Raw genomic sequence first — 24,661 nt, 5'->3', positions numbered from 1 at the left:
TCTGTGATGTAGAAAGACTCGAGATAAGAAGCCCAATTAAAAAGGCTTTATGTATTGTGGGCTTTCTCCATTGAAGCCCTGTTGGAACCAAGAAGATTGATGTTTGCTTATTCTTCTTTTTTTTTGGTGAAACAAGTTTAGCATTTTTATGTCATAAAAAAGTTTAGGATAAATGTGTCATATTAAACTTGATGTTTGCTTCTTTATTCTTTGCAGAAGCTAAATGACACTTCACATTTTCGCAATGTCCCTCTTTTTAGTAGACCCGGCTACGAATATGAATGAAGAAATGAAGGCCGGGCTTATTCTGAGGATCAAATTGCAGTCCTTTCTATTGATTTTTGAAGATGAGGTGGATCAAGTACATCGGCGGAAGTACCGGCAAAGGACGCTGGCCATGAAGCATAATCACGATGGAATACTTGGCACCTCCCGTTTAGCTTTCTTTCGGTTGGAGAATTTGTAATCATGGACGGATCAAGAAAATTAATCTTTTGAGTGACGATAATCAGGAATTTTAATAAACAGAACGGAATATCATTTTTTGGCAATTGAATATAGGATTTGCATCACAATTTTCAGTCATTTTCGTAAGTAATTGTTATTTTTTAAGTGACATTGCTCTAATATTGCATTTTATTATATGTTGTATTGGATGAAACCGAAATAATTTTACTCTCTATGGTGTATTGCAATAGACAAAAGTCCATTGGTTCTATTTATATTATTTTATAGAGTTGATTTTACAGATGTACAGGCATATTGTTTTCTCATTCTCGTAGAGTTAGTTTCACTACTTATTACTATAAATATTAGTAAATGTATGTAAAAAATTAACTATGTCAATATTTTTAAAATTTTGTTCTTATTCTCATAAAGTCAGTTTTACCATATATTATCACAAGATTTTCATCAAAACTTCGACATTTCACATTCTAGTAGAATTAACTTTACTACTTGGTACTTTAGATGTTCATAAATAGATGTCTTATTGATAATTATGTCAATATTCTAACAAATTTTCTGTTTAAAAATTCGTCCGCAAATATGCTCTGTTCTCATAAAGTCAATCTCACAATTTATCATGGCTAGATTTTCCCCAGAACTACTACTTTTACATTGTAAAGCTCTCAATTTTATTTTATTTTTCAGAAACACTCCTTTGATTCAACTCGAATGCATTCAATGTGCAAGAATCGCTTTTAGTATAATATATTAGATTGGATGCCGTATTTTATTTTTGATCTGAATTTCAGATTTAAAAGTATTTGCTCACTTGTGGATAGATCGATGATCCAATCGCTTCTTTTAAACACTTTCCTACCTTGGCAGTTCGGCAGAGTAAAAAGTTCACTTTATCTTTCCTCTACTAAAAAGAGGCATGGCATGCTCTTGACATTAATATTCCTTGTTGTTATGCTTCATTGGCAGCCTTCACTTTCCAAATTAGGTTCCTTGAATGCTTTAATTATTTATGAACTTTCGACTTGTTTATGCTATTAAAAAATGTAATATTTATGAACTTTCGACTTGTTATGTTATTTAGAAAAATGTAACAAAGATAAAATACAAGCTTGTATTATTGCAATAGTAATTAATGGTTGTTATTTTAATCCCCCCCCCACCAAAAAAAAAAAAAAAAAACTTCATAGAGCAGCCACGGAAGAACTGGAGCACCAAAGCAGCCATGGAAGTCCAAATGCTTGCTAATGTGCGTTTGTCTGTCCGTGGAATACCATGATTTCTCCTAGTTTAAGAGGGAAGCATTCGGCCTCATATGCTCCTCTTTTCTTCTCAAAACTTTCCCTTTCTATATTGAAGCCCCATTCCCAAATCATCAAAACCCTAATTTCCTTCATTATAGGCAAAATTAGGGGGTGTCGAGACCACTAGAGCTGAAATCACCAGACCATATCAAATTGGCCATTTGGGTTTAGTTGAGAGTATTAGTCAGATTTTAGGTTCCTAAAAGTGAAAAGGCGGAACTGGACTAGATCGATTACATATGTTTTTTAATTATTTCTTTAAAAAAATAAAAGTAACAAGCTTTTTTTTTTTTAATTTATTTTTTTTTTTTAAAGATTTTTTTAATTTATTCATAACATAAATCAGCAAATAATTATATTAAAAAAATTAAAAAAAAAAGGAAAAAAGTAACAATGCCATTGGACTGGACCGGACTGATGTCCAGTCCCCACCAATTTTGGGAATTATGTGTACCCCTAATAAAATTACCTACTGAATTGTTTGGGGCAATAAATAGAAGAAGTGGAAAATAATGATTTTGCTCTCCTGTTCAAAGTCCTTCTCTTATTATTTGTGAATCTGACTTCCGGAATCGAATGCCTAATCAAATAAAGGAGTATGGCCTCAGTGCCTCTTGTTCATCCGTGCTTCGTCTTGTCAATCAAAGTCAAATTGAAAAAATGCGTTTTTCGCCAAATGCCCTGGATTGCACGCGACGAAGCCAAGCGAGTTGAAAACTCGGATTGTCTTGGACTAATGGAAAGACGTCCAAAGCTTGGCAAGCTCGGCTCACTCTGATGTCCGCAGTCATTCCATCGCCATCGTGAAAGCAACAGATTTGTAGTGTGTGGATCGAGGGGGAGAGAGAGATGTGTGTGTTCTGGTTTCCTTTTCATTCCAAGTCTCCAGCGAAGAAGACGAACATGAAGACAAGAAGATAAGGTGTAGCATGTCGGACTCAAAGGTTTGGACTTGAAATTTGTTTCATTTTCCACTTTGGACATGAAATTCTTAAAAAAAAAAAAAAAAATTAACCATCATACCCAAAACTTATCTTACAAGGCCACGTAAAATAAATTGCTACAATAGCCACTCAATGGAATGATTTTTTATTGATGTGACACTCAAGTGATGGAAAAAAAAATTTATGATACTTTACTGAGTATTGTACAAAACTTATAGCACTTGTGATTTATTTATCCCTTGGTAATTATATGTAAAAAAGTTACTATGTTAATATTTTGAAAATATTTCTCATTCTCTTAAAGTAGATTTTACCATATGTTGTGGCAAGATTTTCTGCTACTTTTCTCATTCTAGTAGAATTGACTTTACTACTTCGTACTTTAGATGTTTATAAATAGATGTCATAGTGATAATTTCGTCAATATTTTAACAAATTTTCCGATTAAAAATTCGTTTAAAAATATATTCTCACTCTTGTGTAGTCAACTTCACAATTTATTATAGCGAGATTTTCCCAAGAATTACTACTCCTACGTTGTAAAGCCCCCAAATTTTGTTTGGAAAAGTAAACACTCCTTTAATGAAATTGAATGCATTTAATGTGCAAGTCGCTTTTAGTATAATATTTTAGATTAGATGTCGTAAATTTGAATTTCGGATTGAAAGTATTATTGATGATCCAGTCGCTCCTTTAAAAACTCTTTCCTTGCTCGGCAGGATAAAAGTTTCCTTTCTCGTTCTCTACTAAAGAGGCATGTTATGATCTTGTTCTTCACTTTTATATATTTTGCTTCTTGTTATGCTTCGTTGGCATTCTTCACTGTCCATATAAGGTTCTTTGCATGCTTTATTTATTTTATTTATTTATTTATAGACTTTCTAATCGTTTCTCGTCATAAAAGGGAACAAAGATCAAATATGAGCTTTGCATACTAGCAATAGTAATTAATGGTTGCTGTTTTAAGGTTAATATATTTACCCGTTAGATACTATTTCCTCATTCAATAATAATTGGCAAATTGAATTCATGTGTTCTATAAATTCATAAAAACCCTAAACTGGGTGATTTGAATAACGGAAACGTTTAAAGTGGCGCCAGGACTTCTCAAGTTTTGATGTTATGTCAATCATACCCTGCCATCGCAATCGCCTTTCCTATCGAGCTTTTTAATACCTAGTTTCCCTTTATAGCCTCAAATGTTTGCGGAATTGCCACCAGGGCTCGATTTCTTACAAAGGACCTGGTTTTCAATTCCTTACTGTTTTGCCCTACATTTTGTAAACTCAGAAAATACCTATGCAAGGATTAAATACAACAACCAGAAACAAAAAATAATTATAGTTAGTCTCTTTACATCGGATTATCATCTAAGTTGCGTAGCTCGTGTAAATTTGTGTGAATGAAAAAGTTGAGTTAGGGTAGAAAAACGTATAAATCATTGAAATATAACAAATTTGTTCTAGTTCTATGAAAGACATGGTAATTAGACAAGATATGTTTAAGAATTATGAAGAAATATTAATAAAGGATGTTGAGAAATGTTTACGGAAACGAAAGATTATCAGTTTTAAAGTGAGAAAATAATAGTTTAAAAACCTCTAACCTATCTATAGGAGTTGATTCTTAGTTTTTGGTGAGTTTCAAGATGCACTTGGAAATCAGATCTAACTTTAAGTAGTATAACTATCATTTTAGGAAAATAATATAATGTGAACAATTTGCCATTTAGCGGTTAAGGCATTGATGAATTTCCTATCCAAACTAGATTCATTGTATATATTCTAGAATTGAATTGGTCAAGGCGGTTCTCCAATTTATTACCCAAGAACCTGTCTAGTCCCGTTTGAATTAGTTTGGAACTGTTCAAGTAAGGCCTTACTCACCAATATATGTCCGCCATATATACAACAGAGAGGGAAGTTTGAATTTAGGACATATTATGCAATTAAGACCATTAAAAGAAAAAAAAATCAATATCATAAATGATGAAAATTTTAAATTACTTTAAGAAGGAATCTTACTTTATCACAAAGAAAGAAAATTCAATTATTTACATATATGATTAGTCCAAGTTGCTTGAGAATCTCTAATTGGCTTTGTCACTCATCTTATTATATGTTTAAGATAAAGTAGGTATATTACACACTCTTTACTAGGAATCGTGGAATCCAATAAAAGGTAGAAACATGCAAATAACAAATCATTAAGCTCAAAACTCATTGATTGAATATGTGTCATATGATAAAACTGTGCCATATGTCATGTTGCATGACCAACACAGAGAGAAAGTCAAATGTTATGCAATAAGCATTGCAACCTCTCTCTTTCTTCTCTAGGTTAACATTACTTCTATTTATAGTGCTCATTTCTATTTACTATGTTTTAAATGCGCCAAAACACATGGTGGTCGTTATCTAAAGTTTGTCTTTGCTAACTTTAGGATCTTAATTAATTCATGTGTTATAGTGTCTTGTTGAAGTAACGATTTTTTTTTTTTTTTGACTCATAAGAAAGATTTTGAGAAGAGCTTATCGACATTGGCTACCCAAGCCGCGTATCTAATTAAAGTGAGCCCTGTCATTATTCCCCCACAAGGTGCTGGTGTGTCCAAGGCCGAGTCGGGACTTGGCTTTCGCATTTTACCAATGATACAAGGTTTTTCATGGACTTGAACAATGAACTCGAGCCTATCACTTGGATGTAAGAGTCTAAAGGCTTGCCTATCTAATTAAAGTAGGTTAGACGGTGGCTTGATTGAAAAGGGTGTCGCATCATCATTCATGCGCCGCAGGGAGGAGCGGAAGAAGTGGAAATTGGTAGAGAAAATGAAAAGGAAAACAAAATGAAATTTGTTTCACTCTAAAAAAGAAAGAAATTTGATTTTCCTCTGCTTTTCAAACCAAGGGACATTGAAAAGGCCAAAGAAGGAAAAAGTGAGAAATTCTTTTCCTAAGCCAATTAATTTTTGATAATCTCAAATTTTGTGGGGAAGAAAGTGGGTGAATCTTCCATCAATTCAAATACTGAAATTTCGAAATGAGACTCCTTTGATGTTGAAAAGATTAAAGGGTAAAAGTGTCACTTTATAGGAAGTGACACTTGTTTCTTTCTTTTTGATTTCCTATAATTTTTTTTTCCAAATAAAGGGAAATACAATCAATCCACTGCCTTTCTCTTCCTACTTTACCGTCCCCGAAACACCAATTAAGATAAAAATCTTATTTATTTTCTCTCTCTCAGAAATTTCTTCCAAAAATCAATTTAAAAGTAGGATTAAGTACTATGGTTATTTAATATCTTTATGTATTCCAACTGGATCCCAAAAAGTGTTTTTTCCCGATCGAATCTTCTAACTATTTCGATTTGTATGGTCAAATCATTTCATTAGCTTTCGTTGTTAACAGTGTCAACTTGGCAATACCAAAAGTTTAGACGATGTAACACATACTAGCTAACAATAGGGAAAAAAAGAAGGAATGGATGACATAAGGTCTAAATCACACTATTACACATGTAAAGGCTCAGGAGATAAATAAGAGGACCATTCAAAGTCAAGGGACGTGCAAACATCAGTGTCATCAACTATAAAAATCAAGCTCCTTTCATTGTTGTGGAAAATAAATAATTTGGAAAAATTTTATGTGAGAATGATTGCTTTGTATTGTTCAAAATAATTAGTTAATAAACGATATTCAATTACTATGAGAATTCGTATCTAAATATTTTCATGAATAATGAAAATATATTTCGTTCATTTTTTTTTATAAGTGATATAAATAATCATAACCAACCCTGTAGTGAACGAGATGATTCGCGCCTCACCTCTCAATTGGTAGGGAAGAGGTTTGAAACTTCTCGCCTCCATTGCGTGACTCACTTGCGGCCTGTGGGAGGTGGGTCATTGCGGATTGTCCCAGGTTTATGTCGCCGGCTGTTAACTATACGGCGGTTCTCGGATCAAAAAAAAAAAAATTATAATATTTTGTAAATAGTTAATTTTTTGTGCAACAGATGCACTCTTAGTGTTGATATATTGAGTTTCATATATAAGCATCCTCCGACTACATTATGAAGAAGAATAAATTTACCTTGATCAATTGAGGGTTTCCATTTTGCACTTGAATGGATTGGGGAAAATCCCTAAAAAGCCAATCTATAAAAAATGGGAAAAAAGCATAAATTTTTTTAAAATTATACCCATCCTAATATAATTATCCCGAACTTATTTTTATAACATAAATTTTTTTTAACTATGTCTATTATGCCACATTTACCTCTAATTTAATTATATCCATAGACATATTTACTCTAAATTTTTTTATTACTCTAAAAAATTCAAAATGTGTATCTAATTGACACATTTATCCTTTACCAAGATCCGTCAAAAGTTTCTTCAGCCCCACGTCAATGCCATTTATTTTCCGGCATCCACGTTGATATACGGTAAAAGTGCCACATTTCATAAAATGATTTTTGATGGAGAAAAAAAGAAAGATAAATAAAACGGAAAAGAAAGCGAAAAGAAGAGAGAGAGAGATAGAGATGAAAGGGACATCGTCAGCGACACTTACATACGGGAACGGGAACAGGGGGTGCTATACTCGCGTCACGTGCGGGCCCCGCTCCCCCCCTCCGCACGAGAAAGGAGAGAGCGGAGTTTTGGAAGTTAGTAATAAAATTAAAATTTCTTTTTCCAAAAAAAAAAAAAAGGGGAAAATTCTTAGATAAGGGAGCGGGATGGCCGCTGCTCGCTAGCGCATGTGTGCAGCAGCAGCACGCCCGCTGCTGCTGCTGCGTCGCCGAAGTCAAAATTGCGGGGGGCGTAGCCGTCTCCCGTGAAGCCGCCCGCACCGAACCCTAGCCCCCCTCGACACTCAATTGCCGGATTAAAAAAAAAAAAAAAAAAGAGGGGAGAAAATCGAAAAGGGGGAAAAGCGGAAAAAAGAAAGAAAAAGAAAAAGAAAAAAAAACATAAAAACGAGAATAACTAGAATCAGCCTCACTCCTCCATCATCACCACCAGAACCCACCTCTCTCTCTCTAGATATATAAGCATCCGTCTCCTTATCTCTCCCTCTCTCTCTCTCTCCTCTTTCTCTGTCATATTCATCAGCATTCAACACAACACCCCCCCAACCTTCTCTCTCGTCTTCTCCCTCTCTCTAGGGACGAGCTTTTTGCCTCCTCTCTCTCTCTCTCTCTAGTGACATCTCGGCCTCCATCTCCATCTCCATCTCTCTCTGTGCTTTCCTTTTCCTTCGACGTCGGATTCGAGCCCTCGGGAAGTTTTGGCACCTACCCACCTGAGATGGAAACGACGGAGACGGCGGCGGCGGCGGCGGCGGCGATGGGTGCAGCGGAGGACCGGTGGATGGCGGCGGCCATGGTGGACAGCGGGGTGGTGGCGGAGCTGCTGGTCCTGCTGAAGCGGGCGCGCGGCGGCGGCGGCGGCGGCGCCGGTCAGGTCGGCGGTCGTGCTGCCGATGCGGTGGGGAGTCCGGCAGCCGAGGTCGAGGACGGCCCCAAGATGCGAGGCCGCCGCGGCCACCGCCTCCCAGAGGAAGGAGGTGGATTCGGCGAGGAACAGCCCGACGACGCCGCTCTCCTGGAGCGGCGGCGGCGGCGGAGGCGCCTCTCCTTCGGCCACCGCCGACGGTTTCGAGGAGTCGAGCTTGCCGGCGAACCGCTCCTCAGGTTCTGCCAGATCCAAGGTATCTCCCTCTCTCTTCTCTCTCTAGCGTTCTCGCATCTTTCTTTTCCTCGTCTCTTTTTTTTTTTTACGTCGGCAACTGCGTCCTGTTCAGAGTGTCCTCTCTCTCTCTCTCTCTCGCCTCGTCTTCTCTCTCCTTTTGCGTGAGATTTCCGGCGGCCGGCGAGGTTCGGTTTGGTGTCAGCCTGCCAGGGGCTCCCTTTCTTTAGTTGACCAAAGTACCCCTCCCGTGTGCGCGTAATTTCGTCCTTCTTGCCTTGAGGCCCAAGCCAGAAGGCGCCGCTTTTGCTGGGGGGCTCTAGAAGCGAGAAATTCTTCAGCCGTCTCGACTCTCTTGAGCAGCAGTCACCCTTTTTTGTTGCGACGACAAATTTTGTCCTCGCCGCCGTCGCCCTCGCCGTCGTCTTCCACTTCCCGTTCCCCGATCTCTCTCTCGTACCTGAGCTGCTCGCCGATTCGGCGGCGGCGGCGGCGGGGCAGCCGTACAAAGCGGTGTTTATGGCGATACGACGACAATTACTATGTGAGGGATTTTTTTCTAGCTATTTTAATGCCCATACCACCCTCAAGAACCTCTCTCTCTCTCTCTCTTTTGTGGTTTCTTTGTTGGAGACGCTGTTGTTGTGAGGTCTTTCGTGGCCGGTTACGATGCGTACTTTCTCTCTCCTCTTCTTTCGTTCAACCCCATCGCCACCCGTCGTTCTTCGTTTCCTTTGGTTTCCTTTTTCAGCATTTTCCTGGATTTTTTTTTTAAATTCCAGATTTGGATTTTCCTCTCCTCGGCATATTTCTTTTTCGCTCATTTATTGTGCCGATTACGCCCCTCCAACGGGCCCCTTCTTATTCTTATTCCCTTTTTTTTTTTTGTAATACCAAAAAGGCCATCGCGCCCTTTCCTCCTTTTTTCGGCGACCTCCCCCTTTATTTCCACGCCAACGGAGACGGAGCGAGATAGGGTCAAGGGGGCGGGGGGTAGTATGGTCATTTGGGAGAGCGACGTGTGGTGGTGCGTTTGGTAGGTCCTCCGTTATGACGTGGGGCCCCCCCGGGAAGGGGGAAGGAGCAGCTTTCGCCTGCGTGCCGGTACACCGTGTGCTTTCGTGTGGCGGTGGGGATTGGGGGCGTGGGCCCCCTTCCCCATGCTCGCGCCCGTGTCGGGTCACGCGGGGGGCGATGCGCGATCTGCAACGCGGCGAGTCCGTTCGGGCGGTTGCGTGCGCGCGCGCGTTCCCCAGTCGCGGTTCGGCGAGTGGAGAGAGGAATGCGTTGAATTCGACGCGCCGTCGGATCCTCCGAGCTCGTTTGACCTGGGGGCGGATCGGACGGCGGTGGGGTGGAACCCGGTTCGGGCTCGGATGCTGTTTGTCTTGGGGGGCAAGTATGGGGGCACGCGATGGGCCACGTGAACAGGAGCCACGCTCGGGGAAGGGAAGGGAGAGCTGTTTGTCTATTGGTCACGTGAGACCACGTGTTCCCCGTGTGACGTGGCGGGGCGCGATTGGGTCCTGTTTGAGTGCGGGAGGCGACACGTCAAGTGGGTCCCGGGTCTCCTCTACCTCTCTGTCCCCCTCTTTCCCATATTTTCGCTTAAAAAAAAAAAAAAGAAAAGAGAAAAATCGTTTTTTTTTTTTTTCGGTCGCACGGGAGGGATGGTCACGGTGAAGCGGAGCGAGTTGACTCGGCTCACCTCGAGTCGAGGAACTCTTGTTTTTTTTTTTTGTTTTTTTCCCCTCCGCCGTCGTCCAATGAGGACGTGCCACGTCGCTCGGCGCTTTGACCGGAAGGGTAGGAGGTGGGTCAACCACCCGGCCCCAAACAATTCGGTCGCTGTCTTTGACTTTGACTTCTTCCCCGGTTTTATTTTTATGGACCCGGAGGGAGAATCGCTGTTTTTTTTTTTATCTCTCGTGCGCGCTTGTTTTGTGGGGATGTTTGTAGCTTCGTGCTTCGCGTGAAGTTGAATTTTCCTGGCGACTTCATTGATGGGATGATTTCGATCTTTCAGGGCATTGCTCAGAACGACGCCTCGTGCCTGGCTGTCAACAAGCCGAGGAAGAAGAAGGTGAGATTTGTGATCGATCTGTTCGTTTGTTTATTTACTCCTGCATTGTACATTTGTGGAGGCTGATCTTTAGCCTGTTCCCTTTTTTGTTTTGCATAGACTTTTGCCGAACTCAAAGACGAGGAGAACTACTTGCTGAATGAAAGGACCCATTTGAAGAAGGTAACGCACTGCAGCTCTTGATCTCTAATTAGGCGGTTTCGGTTCTGAGTGCTTGTTCTTGGCTCTGTTCTGCGCTCGTTCCTGACGTGAATTGTGTCTCCGAACTCGAAACAGGATATAGCGAGGCTGCGTGCGACTTTCACGGAGCAGATAGCTAGGAACAAATCCTTGAAGAAGATGAAGGTGATCCAGCTTTCTTTTTGTTCTGCTTCGTTGCTCCATTTCTATGTTTTTTTTTTCCTTGGAACTGTGCTTGAGTTGTTTCATTACATGAATGATTAACGAATAATAGTGGTGGGAAAATACATCATTTTGTCCCTCAATTAGCTGAGATTAGAAAATTATCTTGGTGCTTTTGCACTGATAAATTTTCCCCATCTTCCCAAGCTTCATGAAGGGAGTGGCTGGTGAAGAGAGGGTTTTGAATTATGTGAAATGAAGTGGTCATTGTTTAGACAATTAATGTCTGGAAGTTTTCTGGTGGAAATGGTAGTAATTCGCCTCAAAATGCCTATGTATGTATGGCAGTGTCTCACCTTTCACGGTTGGAAAAAGTGGCATCCATCGGATGACCATATCAGTTGTGGAATTGCCAAATTAGATTTTGTCCTTGTAACTCTTTGTTATTTCAACCGCTTGAAATTGATATTTATACTTGTCTGTTTGCCCTGTTATTGTGGAATGCGCTTCTGACATTTAGTCCTCTGTTTTGCAGCTTGATTTGAATTTGCTTTCTGGAAAGGGCAATGTGGTCACTGCTGATGACAGAGATGAAGCAACTTCCGGTTTGCATGACAAGATGGAAGCATCTACATCAGATAACCCTGCATCGTCAACATCGTCAGAACGAGATGTGAGCAAGGGTCATCCATCTTCCAGCTCTAGCCAGTATCCTGAGGCGGTGACCAAGGACAGTGACGGATCTTTCTTGCTACCTGATCTAAACATGATACCCTCTGAAGATCTTTATGGGTTGAGCTAAGCAAGAACGTTATGGATATGCAGCTCATTGTAATTAAAAGCAATGGCGACACTCATGGAGACGATGTTCTGGGTTATATCATACAGGATCGGATAAAGAGGAGTGGATCTACATATCCATGTTATCAAGAGCTACAAGTTATAAGGATGGTTCTGACTCTGCAGTCGAGCTGAAATGTCGTTGGGTTGCAGAACAAGATCTCCGTTTCAACTGGACACGGGGGTTAATAATCCTCGCCACTTCTCGATCGTTGCATATCTTGTATGAACGGTATAAACTAAGCCATTCTTTGTAGGCATTTGGCAGAGCAACTTGAATACAAACTTCTCAAATTTTGTTCCTCCAAGAGAATCTCTTTCAGATTGCTTTCTTTTAGTTTATAATTTCCTTATCTATCCACCTTTCTTGGATGGAGATGGTGCCTGAATAATGAAGCATCAACGCCATTGAAATTGATTAAAAAATTACTTCTTTTATTGTTGGGATGAAGTGGATTTGAATCTAAGCCTTAACTGATTTTCACGCATGCGTGTGGAAAGTCCGGTCGCCTTGTTCGATTTGTACAATCGTTTCTTTGAATTGGTCTTTCTGTCGAAATAACTGGTGAAAATGATCGACGCCGGCATCAACATGGTCGTTAAGAAACATAAAAAGATTTTTAAAAGGAACCGCACTTTTTTATCTAAGAGAAATTTTGAAAAGAGAAGTAAAGTTTAACTTGGCTGGTCTGATGGAAAACGGTAAACAAAGGGTGGTGCAGCTGCCGTCCAGCAACCGGCGCTGGCGATCATCCGTACGGTCGGTAGGACGCTGGCTGGACTTAGGTGACGCCGGCCCGATCCACCAATCATTTGATCTTCCTTAAAGACATCAGCTTCCTAAATCACTCTCACCTTATCAACCATTATTATGACCCATTATCGAAGCAAAGTTCTTGCGATTACCGTTTTCTAATGCACCTCCCCTACACGCTGTTCACAGCCTGCTACTTCCGATAATGACTCAATTGTTTGTTTAATGTAGTTCGTGCAAAGTCATCTTGAACTTACCATTTATTTAATGTGATCTCTGAACTTTTAGTAAATATTCTAAATTATTTTTAGACTATATGAAAATATCCAAGTATATTCTTTTAGAGATAATATTGAATAAATCCATATAGTTCAGAAACTAAATTGAATATTTATTAAAAGCTTAGGAACCGCATTATACAAATAGAACGTTAAAAAACGACGTAGCATATTAGGTCAAAATTCAAGATCTTTTGTGTCATCCTCCTTTTTTATCTTCTTCTTATTTTTTTTTTTTTTTAATTTTTTATTTTTAACGACCCTTTTTCCACTGGACTTTGGGATGGTGAGTGTGGATTGGTTGGTGGTTGCAGATCCAGGTTATGGCTTGCCTCCTCATGCTTCAGAGCTGGGAACGAAGCACATGCTACTACACAGATCTGGGCTTATTCAAGCAACCAGAGCAATCCTCGGCTAGGCCTTCCCTTCCGGCTCTCCATCTCAACTTTGTTGAGGACCTGTTTTTAGCGGTTCGAGATCAGCAGCCACGCCACGTTACCTCCGGTGAGGGCTGCTGGACCCTCGCCGGTGGCTGGAGGCGCCTCCGGGGGCCGCCCCAGTGCCCGACAGCCCAAGCCTCCCTCTCCCCTCTCTCTCGCTCTAGGTTTTGTTTGTCTATTTTTGGTTTCTCTCACGTTTCTTTGTCCACGTCAGCAATTGAGGAAATAAACTAACATATGACCTTGACATGGATGCCGTGTCAGCATTTTTGTTAAATATTTCCATGGGAAAGACTAACTCAAACAAACAATTATATAATTTAAGGGCTCCCATGGAACAAAAAAATGAGTTCGAGAATGACGTTGCACAAATTGAAAAAGTTTGGAGATTTTTCATGTCGTTATCCCAACACTTTATCAAATTATCATACAACATGTGTTTATACATATAATTATATATACAGACAATAACAAATGAGATTCATGATATAGAAAAAGTAAATCAACTCATAAATTAATACCTGTAATTTTTTTATAATTGAAGAGTTTAGAAAGTTCTAAAATTTATAACAGAAATGTGACGAAATCCTTAGATTTGCATCCTTAGACTTGCAATTTATGCCATTGAGTCCCGACAAAAACAGTGCAATCAAGTATTTTAGTCAATGCCGTACGATTAAAGTAACAAAACACCGACGTGGCCCTTTTCATATTTTTCGAGATCAGATGATGTTCCGCACGTGCAGTGGTCGCAAGGATCGCGGACCCTCGCCGGTGCCAAGCAAAACCCCCCGTCAAGAGCCATTGTTCTAGTTTGTGCTTACCCCGATCTCGTTCTGCTATTTACTTTTCTTTTTCTAATTTCCCTTTTATTTTATATTTTACTTTTGCTGATTGCGGTCACTGGGCGTCAAATCAGTGCGACATGGTCACCACATTTGTAAAGGAAAATATCACCAAAAATTCTAAGCTAGGCACACTATGACGTTTGTACTTTAAATATTTTTTTTTAAATAACTAGAACCTCTCAGTATCATATTCTGTCTACAACCAAAAACACCAAACTAGACCCATTATGACACTAATACTATGAACTTTTTATTTTTCTCAATTCATCAATATCCAAATTGGACCATCCCTTATTTCAACCTGACATTATCCTCTTTGGGGCGTGCTCCTCAACCATCCCTCTTAAGGATTTGTCCAAGACACGATGTAACACGTGGTTTGGGACACAAGTGTGCTACCATTAAAAATTCTGAATTTTGTCCATTGTGATTCCAATACCACAAAATTTTTTCGATCACTAATACCCCAAATTGTACCAATGACAGTGGGTTATTTTCATTAGAATCTAAGGTAACCTTTTAGTGCCAAAAGGGTCATTGGTGGTAGATGGATGTAGTTTAGTCGTACTAGTATTAGTTTGAGGGGTTTGGTTACACACAAAAAGAAAGTGGTATTAATGTAGTGGACATAGTTTAAGAGCTTTGATGACAAAAAAATAAAAAATTGAAATATCAATATCACAATGGGCATAGTTTAAGGTTTTTAATAGTGTTAACCTATTTGAGAAAACTAGGTTAGTGTTTACTATCATTGAAATTAGATGGAGCTAATGAAGATACTTAATTGCACTTTTCGATCAAGTTTTAAGAATTAATTACACAAAATTGAAAGTTTTAAGAATTGATTACGGACTCTAGTTGCACTCATCCTTATTCTCATTAGCAAACCAGTTAGCCACCCAACAAAAGTCTAGCACATTATATTATAATTTAGAAAGCAATTTGGTTCACCATCTACCATCGTTAGATAGAACGCCTTAACTCAAGTAGTTTGGGGCTCTCCGATCACAGATTAGAATTCCCCAAACGCTCCTTAGTCTCATGAAAGCTTGGTTTGTTCAGACGTTGATTGCCATGGCGTAAGATAATCCAGACCTTGCTCCCACTAGCACCGTAGTGGGGCAACGGTGACGTGCGTGCGTGGAATGCTTGGAAGGAAGAAGCTCACAATTGGTGATATCTTGTCCTATTTATATCTAATCCAATTATTATCTCAATCGTAAGGTTTGGGGATGGATAGGATTCCATTATACATTATATATCTTGTCCCATTTACATGCAATCCAATCATTGACCCTCAACCTAAAGTTCGGGGATGGATAGGATTCCATTACATCTTTAGATCAGGGCTAAAAAAGTCCTAATCTACAAATCATGCTGAATGCATCCAATTTAGCTTTCGTCGTGAAATCCAACTACGGGCACGTATTGTTTAGCTAAAAAGTACCTTTTGCTCTTGGACCAAAATTTTGAAATATTTTGGCATATTTATATGGTTGAAAGATTTTCTCGGTGTGGACTAGATCCGGGTCCATCTTCCGGACCCCAAATTAGGAGCGTACGATTGGGAATGCCCATTTTAAGGAGTCGGATGAAATGCAGGAAAAATAAGAAGAAAAGAAAGCTGCATAAGCAAAGGGTTCCACCACGCAGCAGTCGGTATTCTATAACAGAGATCGCAATCAACAAAAGATCAAGTCCGAACTTCTGCGCAGAAGGCAAACTTACAAATTATGCTTGAGCTTTTCTTCAACCAGTTCAATGCAGCGATAGAGAACTAATTCCAATGGATTTAAGGCACCGATGGTGTCGCATGAGAATGGATCGTCATCATTCCTGTTCTCCGCTAGAATGCCGGTCACCAGGGTCCGGAGAGGCAGAAGCCATTCATTGTAGGCCTTCTTCAAGTTGGTCTCGGACAGCACTCCTGTGTAATTGGTTTTTCCTGTTTCAAAAGTCACAGGATGATTTGCATATGAGAGAGAGAGAGAGAGAGAGAGAGAGAGAGAGAGAGATATTTCTTTCCTGATAATGCATCTCTTATGCCACAAAAACATGAAAAACCTATTTGTGGAACATTTTCACTAGAATCTAATTCTAAGTCTGCTTCTGTGGGTGTGTCCATCTACAGTCTACACTACTACAAGCACACGCAAGTCTGAGCAAGGTTGCTAACACAATAGACATGTACATTCATACAAATGTATGTAAAGCATAAGCGATGAATGCAGCTGATCAAATTACACTGAGCAAACAGTACAGCCAAACGTATTGAAAAAGGTCTCCAAAGATCTTTAGCTAGCTCAGTAAGATCCAAACGATAGCCAACAAGGAGTTTTGCATGCTGAAGAATGGTAGAAGGCCCCAGCCCGATGAAGAGGCAATTATTACGTTCCAATTTATATGTTCAGTGTAATATTATTTACACTTTGATTTAGTCCATAACATGCCACATTTGTGGAGGATTTGATGTATGTGCTTTCTGACTACTACATTTAACCTTCCATCATAGGGTGCAATAGATATTTATAAAGAAAACCAAGTCCTTCGTCTAACAATTTAAGTTTTTAAAACAGTTGGCTTTTTTTCTCACAATGTTTCACATGGCGCATCAAAATAAGAGGTCAAGAATTCAGATCCTTCTCCCTACTATCAATCTCCAGTATCATCCTATGTGCGAGGGCAATGGGTGCTAGATAGATACTGAACAACACCTTTATTTTTTAGTTTATATTTTTAGAACAACTGACTGTAGTCTTCACATAACTTAACAAGATTAAATCCCATATTGACCCTATTTACCACTTATAAAATAAGCTGCATTTTTCTAGCGGTGTCAGCTTTTCCCCAATCGAGTAGGCAGTAATAAGCCTGCTGCAGAGAATAGGGATATGGACAAATTTAAATTTAAAAGTTCATATTAAAGTGGCATATTCAAATTATATTAATTTATTCAAATATTGAATGGGATTGCTTCTTAGTATTGTCATATTTATGAAGATTGAAAATACTCATCCATGAAAAATAAAGTTTAGAAATGCTAATTACTAAAATGCCCCATCTTTAAGATTGAAGTGCAAAATCTTTATTAATCTCCATTATGTAGGGAGATAAAGATTCACTAATATCTGATGTCCCTATGCATGACCGATGCAAAATTATCATTTGATACTTTCATGGTGGTTTAGTCTAAAGATACAATGTAGCAAAACTGCAATTATTCTTGTCTTGTTTAAAAAGCAGTGTCCAAAACTGCCATTCCAATGGAACTAGGCACAATTGACATTGACATTGTAATGCCAGGTTTGAGGGAAGAAAATGTTAAACGATTAGAATCCAGATACTCAAGGGAGGCACAATATAAATCTATAATTTATAGTGTCTCACTAATACTTCAAGGATTCTCATACGAGAAACTCTTTCAGGGAGTTCTTTTCACTATGATGGCAACTTTTTCAATAATTTATCATGCCTATATGCCTGACCGGTCCAACAGGTCTAGATAAACCAAAACTAATAAAAGTGAAATAGAAGAACTTCTCCTGAAAGAATTTCTACAAGTTCTTCGATCAACAAGAATGATCAAGATTATCCCAAATAGTGGATCTGAGCTGTATAATTGAACAAATGCTTTCTAACTGAAATTTTCACAATTTGCATGAAAATCACAGCTGGAGAAAAACAACAATCTTATGCAGCAAGTGCAAGAAGAGTCACAAACTCACAACTCTAATAAGAAAATAAAAGTGACTGAAGCATAGGTCAAAGAATAACATATAAAATGGAAATAAACAAAGAAAATTTTTACCTGTTGATTCAGACAAGAACACAAATCTGTACAAGTTAAGCGCAGATAGAACCTGTAAGATCAAATGCAAGCTCGTCATTTTAGATCACTAGACTCTATTTAAGATTTTGAGAGTATCAGCCAATTCATTTCTAATGTGTTTGCCTACACATTTTTATTAGCACACTTCTAACACATATCATAGAGGTTGTGTGTTCATAGTGGAAGAGGTTCAAATGACTAGCACATAGGTTCATTACAGAAAAGTGAACAACAATAAGATCCAGTTGGCATTTATAATGTAAGGATGTAAGGAGAGTGTGCATATAAGCTTTATCTGGAAAGGGAATTGGAATGTGTTATTGCACATCACATGTAAATATAGACTTCCCTCAACTTCGCATCTTGAAAGTTAATGTAGAAAGCTGGATACTTTTGAATTGGCTTTTTCAGCTTGCTATTCCTATTCATTTTTTGAGCTTTCAATGCTCTCAAGAAAACCAATGAGCTTTAAACCCAATCAAAAGAGTTGACACCACGGAAAACGTCACAAACTAAAAAGAAATAAGGAGTGGTCATCATCAAAGCGAGGACACAATATGGAAATAATCAATAATAAGGAGTCATATATACCGCATCGCTTTGTTCAGGAAGACTTGGAGGGCCTCCCTTAGAAGGCCTCAAGACCAATTCCACTAGTTCAAGCACATCAGCAGACCAAACTGGTGTCTTATGGAAAACTTCATCAACATTTCCTCTCGATGATGCGCCACTAGTTTTGGTGTGCATCACTTGTCTAACAATATCTAGAAGGATGGCAACCTACACAAGTTGTAGCAATCATAAACATTAAGTGTCCTTCCATGTAAAGAAAAAATACACTTATGTCCTTTAAGCAGGTTCTAATGCAGTTACCATAGAGGAAGAGCTGCAATTTGTAATCAGGGCTTTTAGGATGTCAAACCTTTGAGAAATTGGAATATCAGCAAGCACCTGGAGATTATGAAATAGATTCACAACTTAAACAAGCGAGAAATGGACTACAGGAGCGACAAGCTGGTTAGCGATGCAAGAGCAGAGCATCTTAAGTCAAAAACACTAACCCTTTTCAGCACATCAAAAGCTTTCTTCCTTAGTACAGCATCCGATGCGTACATGATGACGTTCTCAATCCCCTAGATTTTGAACTTTAATGATAAGAAGAATATACAAAATGAAGATGGCATAAAATCAAGATCTTTCACCTTAATACCTGCAATGCAGCAAAATGGCTAGGAACAAATGATGAGAAATCTATAGTTTCACTCTCACACTCCTGTGAGATATCTCCTTCTGTGATGCAAAGCAAGAAGTCAATGGCATGTTTCTTTAATCTCCAAGGTAGAGTAGCTGAACAGAACACATGCCTTAGCATGCCAATTGCTTGCCACCTTCTGGTCTGACTGCCCTGAATTTCATTCTTTAACGCAGTTAAATCCTCCTCAGCATTATGAGCAACCTCGTTATACATATCACCCCATATAACTGTACCAGGAAGCAAACAAAACTGAACTCACAAATGGAATAAAGAAAACTGCATGAATCAGGAAGATCTTAAGGCAAACTGCAACAGATTACACTGCCAATGGACTGCCAAATAATTACCTGAAAGAGCTGCTCCAAGGTTGATACTGGGTGAAGGAGCCCAGAAACTATCTTCTTCTACACATATGGAAAAAAAAAAATTATCAATTTAAATCCCAAAAGTTAAGAAATTCCTTCCAGCTTGTAGATTGGAAAAATAATAAAATCCATAGATGGAGCAGCATATTACCACCAGTTATGGTGCTGGTCATCATGTCAACAGCAGACCCTGTTATCAAGCCAATGTAAGATAAATGGCAACTTCTCAAGAAGTGTGAAAGTTCAGTCACGAGGCGGAGAGCACTGGACACATCCTCATCCACACCAATGGATACATGAGTCTGCACATACAAAAGTTTTATTATGATGTGATTATGTCAAATGCCTTCATGCTGACAAATCATCTAATTCATGCGGGTACATGGTCTACGGAAGGAAAAAGGCCGGGGGGTGGTTGTGGGAGTAGAAGGGCACAACCACTTGGAGAATCATCTACAAGTTATTTCGGATAAGGAAGTTAAATCTTTCAAGTACAGACAGATGCTACGCACTCTTACATGACCTCTAAAATAAATATACCAACCATCATCTGCAAGACATACAGACCAAGCAAAGCAAGGAGCTTCTCAGCTGATCCACCATCCTGTTAAACTTACACCGTTAATCTATAATCTGACAAGATATTGCATGTAAATAATTTCATGATTATGGATCACAGACCAACTTCTGGTGAACAATTTGCATCGAATTAGCAATTTTTATACCCCTGCTGAACAGATCCTCAAGATCTGAATCCTCCTCATCTGCATCAGTAGATACTTTCTCCCAAACACGAAGGATTGCAGGAACTACCTCCTTTATATGCTCAAAATGATGCCTTTTAATCATAAGGAGAACTGTAATACGGAAAACGTGGAGCAGTGGTATTATAGTTTGATCCAGACTGAAGGGTTTTTCTTTTGACTCATTGATAAAAGTATCATATACAGATACAATATTCTCAACTACAATCTCAAGCTTCCAAAGCATTTCTACAATGTGTAGAAAATCCCTAATATTATCCTACCAGAGACAACTTGCAGATGTTAACTTTGGAGCATTGAATATGCCATAATGGCTGATGTTCAAATGGAAAGATAAGTCTACATAAAGGGCAAATCATGGAAACAAAAATTACCATGGGAATATTAGATTTTGAAGACACAAACAAAGTATGAATATCTTTACCAAAAAAAAACAAAGTATGAATATCACCAGAAGCAATAAAATACCATAAAAAATCACAAAGTATTATTTCAAAATGGATTGATAAGCATTGAAAAAGTCGATCACATTATAAAAAGAGATTTTTTTGTGAGCACATAAACTGTCTTTAAATAAATTTGAAAGACGGACAGGATATATTTTCATCAGCATCCAACATCCAAAATAACATTTGACCATACATTTATTTAACTGCTTTAGTGAAAGTCAAAATGGAAAAGGCCTCCGAACATTTTAATGAATACATGCTGCATACAGTGCAGTACACTACCAGTTATTCACCTCAATGCATAAAGCATTGCAGAAATGTATTTGCATCTTGTTTAGTTGCACAATCAGCATGCACATCCAATCAAGATATAATGAGCTAATTGAGGAAAAACACTTGTTTTACGGTAGCTATATGAAGGCCTCTCTGCAAGTATTAGAGTTTGTCTACATCATTTGAATGGCAAACATTGAGAAAAGCATCCAGTAAAAATACTACCAAGAAAAGGAATCCCAAATAGTATTTTTGATGCTACAATCAAGACTTCTTTACTCAGAGATATGTCCAAGGAGATCAAATACTTCAAACAATAATCTTCACCAATATGAACATAACCATTTCAAGGAATAGAAAAAAAGTACCTTCTGAAAGACCATTCAAAGGAGGTGCAAAGTAGCTACAGAGGTTAATCTTTTCACCTTCACTTGAGGAATCTAGGGCCTGTTCCAACATTGACAGAGGATTAGCAAGATCTCATTCCAGAAAAATGAAAACTTAGAGAAATTGATTAGTGCTAACCATATGCTTAAACATTGCTTTAAAGAATGTACTGCAAGATCTTATCATCCAGAAAAATCAGAATCATAAAAGATTCGAATCAAATTAAAGATCAGGTTTTACCAAAACCATGTAACAGTTGATGTTTAATCCCTTTTTTCTGGCGATATTACTCAAATAAAATAATTAAATTCTCATAATAGAACATGAAAGTGATAGCAGAATTTCATGAGAGGAGTGAGTTTTATGTTAGGTCATCTCATGTTTATGCCCATAGAATATCTATATGCAACTTGGAAATATTTGCAAGGGCAGAACACTCTCATGGGATGGAAGCAAAAACCCTCCAGGGTATTCTTCTAATTTTGAGTATCATGAGAACAAGCAACAATTTTAAGACACAGTGACAGCTCAATCAAACCCAGCCTCCTTTTGATGAGGAATTGAAAGAAAATTAATAAACAGTGGTATTATTAGTTTAGTCTCGTCAACTAGATAAGTATCTTTTGAACTCAACTATAGACATGTCAGAAGGAGTAGATGTCTGCAATTTCTCAGATAAATATAGACAATTATAGACTACTGCAAATCTATTCTCAACCAAATGAAAGAAAGTTCCAAATCTTTCCCCGCCAAAAAGAATAAAAGTAACTATTCATGAAAAATTTCAGGGAAGTGTTACTTTCATATATTAATTAGTTTAACTTCATGAAGTTTGCAAATTGTCCCACTAAAACAGGGTAGATTATTACATGTGGCTAAACATGTCCATTATGTTTATCGACAAGTTCATTGACAGCATGTACAGACTCTTACACTCAGTGCTCGGCCATTCTATTTTTGAAAACGCTTAATTTGCAGGTTTCATACATCCATGAACTTGAGAGGCATTTGAGAGAGTGTGTGCAAACTCACTCATGAAGCTCAAGCAACAAGAAAATGAAAGGCTTTCTTCTTATGATGCTTTCCCATTTTCAAACCTGGGAAGACATCTATTCTCCTTATCTTGAATTTTGCTGACAACGGGTAAACAGCTTCAAAACCCCAGTTTAATTTTACCCACACATGCTTAGAAAGGCTTTTGCTAGGGAGCTAAAATGCCAAAGAGTTCACTCTACATTTAACAGCTAGAGAGATTACTGGAGCACATGCTGCATGATATAAGCTAATGAACAAATGCAGGGTCAAACAAAGAGCATTTTAGGGCCAAAATTAAATCTGATAAATACTCACTCGATCTCCTAATTCAAATTATTAACTCACCATTAACTATAAAAGACAGCGACAGATACACTTACAAATGCCAAATGATATAAAGGAGCACATAGAATCCGATAAGGGGCTTTTTTTTTCATAAAACTCCATCACTATTATTCATATATGAATGGAAAATAGATATATTGTTGAAAAAATAGTAATAATGACAATGAAGAACATTATTTACATGAGTACTGCTGCAACAAAGTTAATCTAGTTATGTACAACAAAAATTTTTTCTGGATGTGCAGTTAATAAGCAAATACAGATAAAATGGGAGAATAAGTTCATTTACTTCAAATTATTCAAAATAAATCAAGCATTGAACCTCGCAGAGAATTGGCAACATGTCCCGCGGATTACACTTCACCAAAAACTGATGGATTATCCTTTCTGCAACTGTCAAAAACTGTCTTGACACCCCTGAAAATTTCGAAACAGCCTTTGGAAGCTCAAAAGAGAGCGCATCAAGGAGCTCCTGCTATTCAACCACGCAACAGAGAACCCATTGTTAAAACAAAGATGGATTTTAGCTAATTAACTAAAATGAGCCTTAAAAAAAATCAAGACCTGATCGATCGGAGAGGAGCTTATATACTCATAGATGCACGACAGAAGTTCCAACGCATCTTCATGCGTGTTCTCATCCTCCGCGGCCGCCGACACATCACCGAGAAACTTAGTGAGCTCGGAGACCGACCTCTCGGTTCGGTAGCTATCTCCACTCTGGACGGACTGGAACAAGTACAGAGGCGACGGACATCATTACAACCCTTCGAATGCACCGACCGACTGTAGGAACATAACCATTCGAAAGCGACGAAGTACAGAGTCGAAAAAAAAAAAAAAATCCAATTTCTCTCCGGACAGGCAAATGCCAAAAGCGTCGCCGTCAGCCATCGGACGGGGAACTCATCAGTTTCCTTCAAATCCGGCCACTTCAATCACACTAGCGGCAAGCGTCCGTGCACAGCGATCGAGCGACGACCGACCGCGCCGCGTCCGGCTCGAAGCAGCGATCATCATCGCGACGACGACGAGCTTTCTAGGTTTCGAAATCAGAAAAAAAAAAATGAAAAAAGAACCGCGCCATCGCGTCCCGATTTCTCAGAGAGAGCAGGCGAGGTTTTAGATAGTCCGGGACGGGGGACGGAGAACGTGAGGGAAGGGAGGGAAGGCTCACCTCGGCGCAGGAGCTGAGGATGTCGCGGAGGCGGCGCAGGAGCGGAGGATCGGGGGGAGGAGGTGCGAGAGCCGCCGCGGAGTCGGTCGCCGTCGTCGGCCGCCGCCGCCGCCTCCGTCGACATGAGGGTTTCGCTGGGAAGACCTTCGTGCTTTCAGTTTTACCGGGATGCTTGGGAAGATGATGATGATGAGGAAGAAGAAGAAGATGAAGAGGAAGGGCACTGGCAGCGCCGAAGAAAATGGCCGTTGAAGCTTGGAGACTTCCGGAGAGAGCGAGTGTAGTTTAGATCGGCCTAATCCCTTTTTTGAAAAAAGAGAAAAGAGAAAAAGAGAAAAAGAGAGAGTCACGACTTTAGGTTCAATTACAATGTCATAGACTTTCTTTCATTTAATCTTTTTTTTTTAAATTTTCGCTCTAATTTTAAATCTGACCACGAATACAAAAATGATATTAATTTCTTTGAAAATTATCAACATCAAAACCTTATTATTTTATTAAAATTGGAATATGAATTTTCATCAATCCATACACCTATAAATGAAACAACAATAACTTTGAAAACATTAATGGTAATTTTTAATTGTGTAGGCAAATATGGGATTAGAGCGAGAATTTTCTTTTGGACAAGAAAATGTTCATGATGGAATTAGAATTAGATATAAAATTCGAGATTTTCTAGGGAGATCAGCTCGATTTTGATCGTGTATTCTTATAGTTCACGAGTCGAATGAAATGCGGAATATGTGAACAAGAACATAAAGACCCATCAGAGAGAGAGAGAGAGAGGATAGG

At 38.9% G+C, this 24,661-nt stretch overlaps 2 protein-coding genes across 2 annotated transcripts; one reads left to right on the top strand and one right to left on the bottom strand.

The window, feature by feature from the left end:
• The first annotated feature begins 7,792 nt into the window (after positions 1 to 7,792).
• On the top strand, positions 7,793 to 12,008 carry LOC104436994 (hypothetical protein). Its single transcript, XM_010049849.3, has 5 exons — positions 7,793 to 8,424; positions 10,429 to 10,485; positions 10,585 to 10,647; positions 10,762 to 10,830; positions 11,363 to 12,008. Exons 1-5 carry the CDS (start codon positions 8,197 to 8,199, stop codon positions 11,627 to 11,629), a joined length of 684 nt encoding a protein of 227 aa, XP_010048151.2. The 5' UTR covers positions 7,793 to 8,196; the 3' UTR covers positions 11,630 to 12,008.
• Positions 12,009 to 15,595: 3,587 nt separating this feature from the next.
• Positions 15,596 to 24,151, bottom strand: LOC104436996 (aberrant root formation protein 4; the record flags this gene model as incomplete). Its single annotated transcript, XM_010049850.3, has 14 exons — positions 15,596 to 15,932; positions 17,796 to 17,847; positions 18,408 to 18,596; positions 18,690 to 18,767; positions 18,878 to 18,949; positions 19,027 to 19,298; positions 19,419 to 19,475; positions 19,588 to 19,738; positions 19,981 to 20,040; positions 20,118 to 20,293; positions 21,291 to 21,369; positions 23,012 to 23,161; positions 23,254 to 23,418; positions 23,867 to 24,151. Coding segments are annotated over 14 exons (2,007 nt in total), but the record flags the coding sequence as incomplete, so codon positions are not given.
• Between the last annotated feature and the right edge of the window lie 510 nt (positions 24,152 to 24,661).

The sequence above is a fragment of the Eucalyptus grandis genome, chromosome 3 (assembly GCF_016545825.1).
Source record: "Eucalyptus grandis isolate ANBG69807.140 chromosome 3, ASM1654582v1, whole genome shotgun sequence".
NCBI lineage: Eukaryota > Viridiplantae > Streptophyta > Magnoliopsida > Myrtales > Myrtaceae > Eucalyptus > Eucalyptus grandis.
The sequence above is the reverse complement of the archived record's forward strand: the minus strand, read 5'-3'. Positions and strand labels throughout refer to the sequence as shown.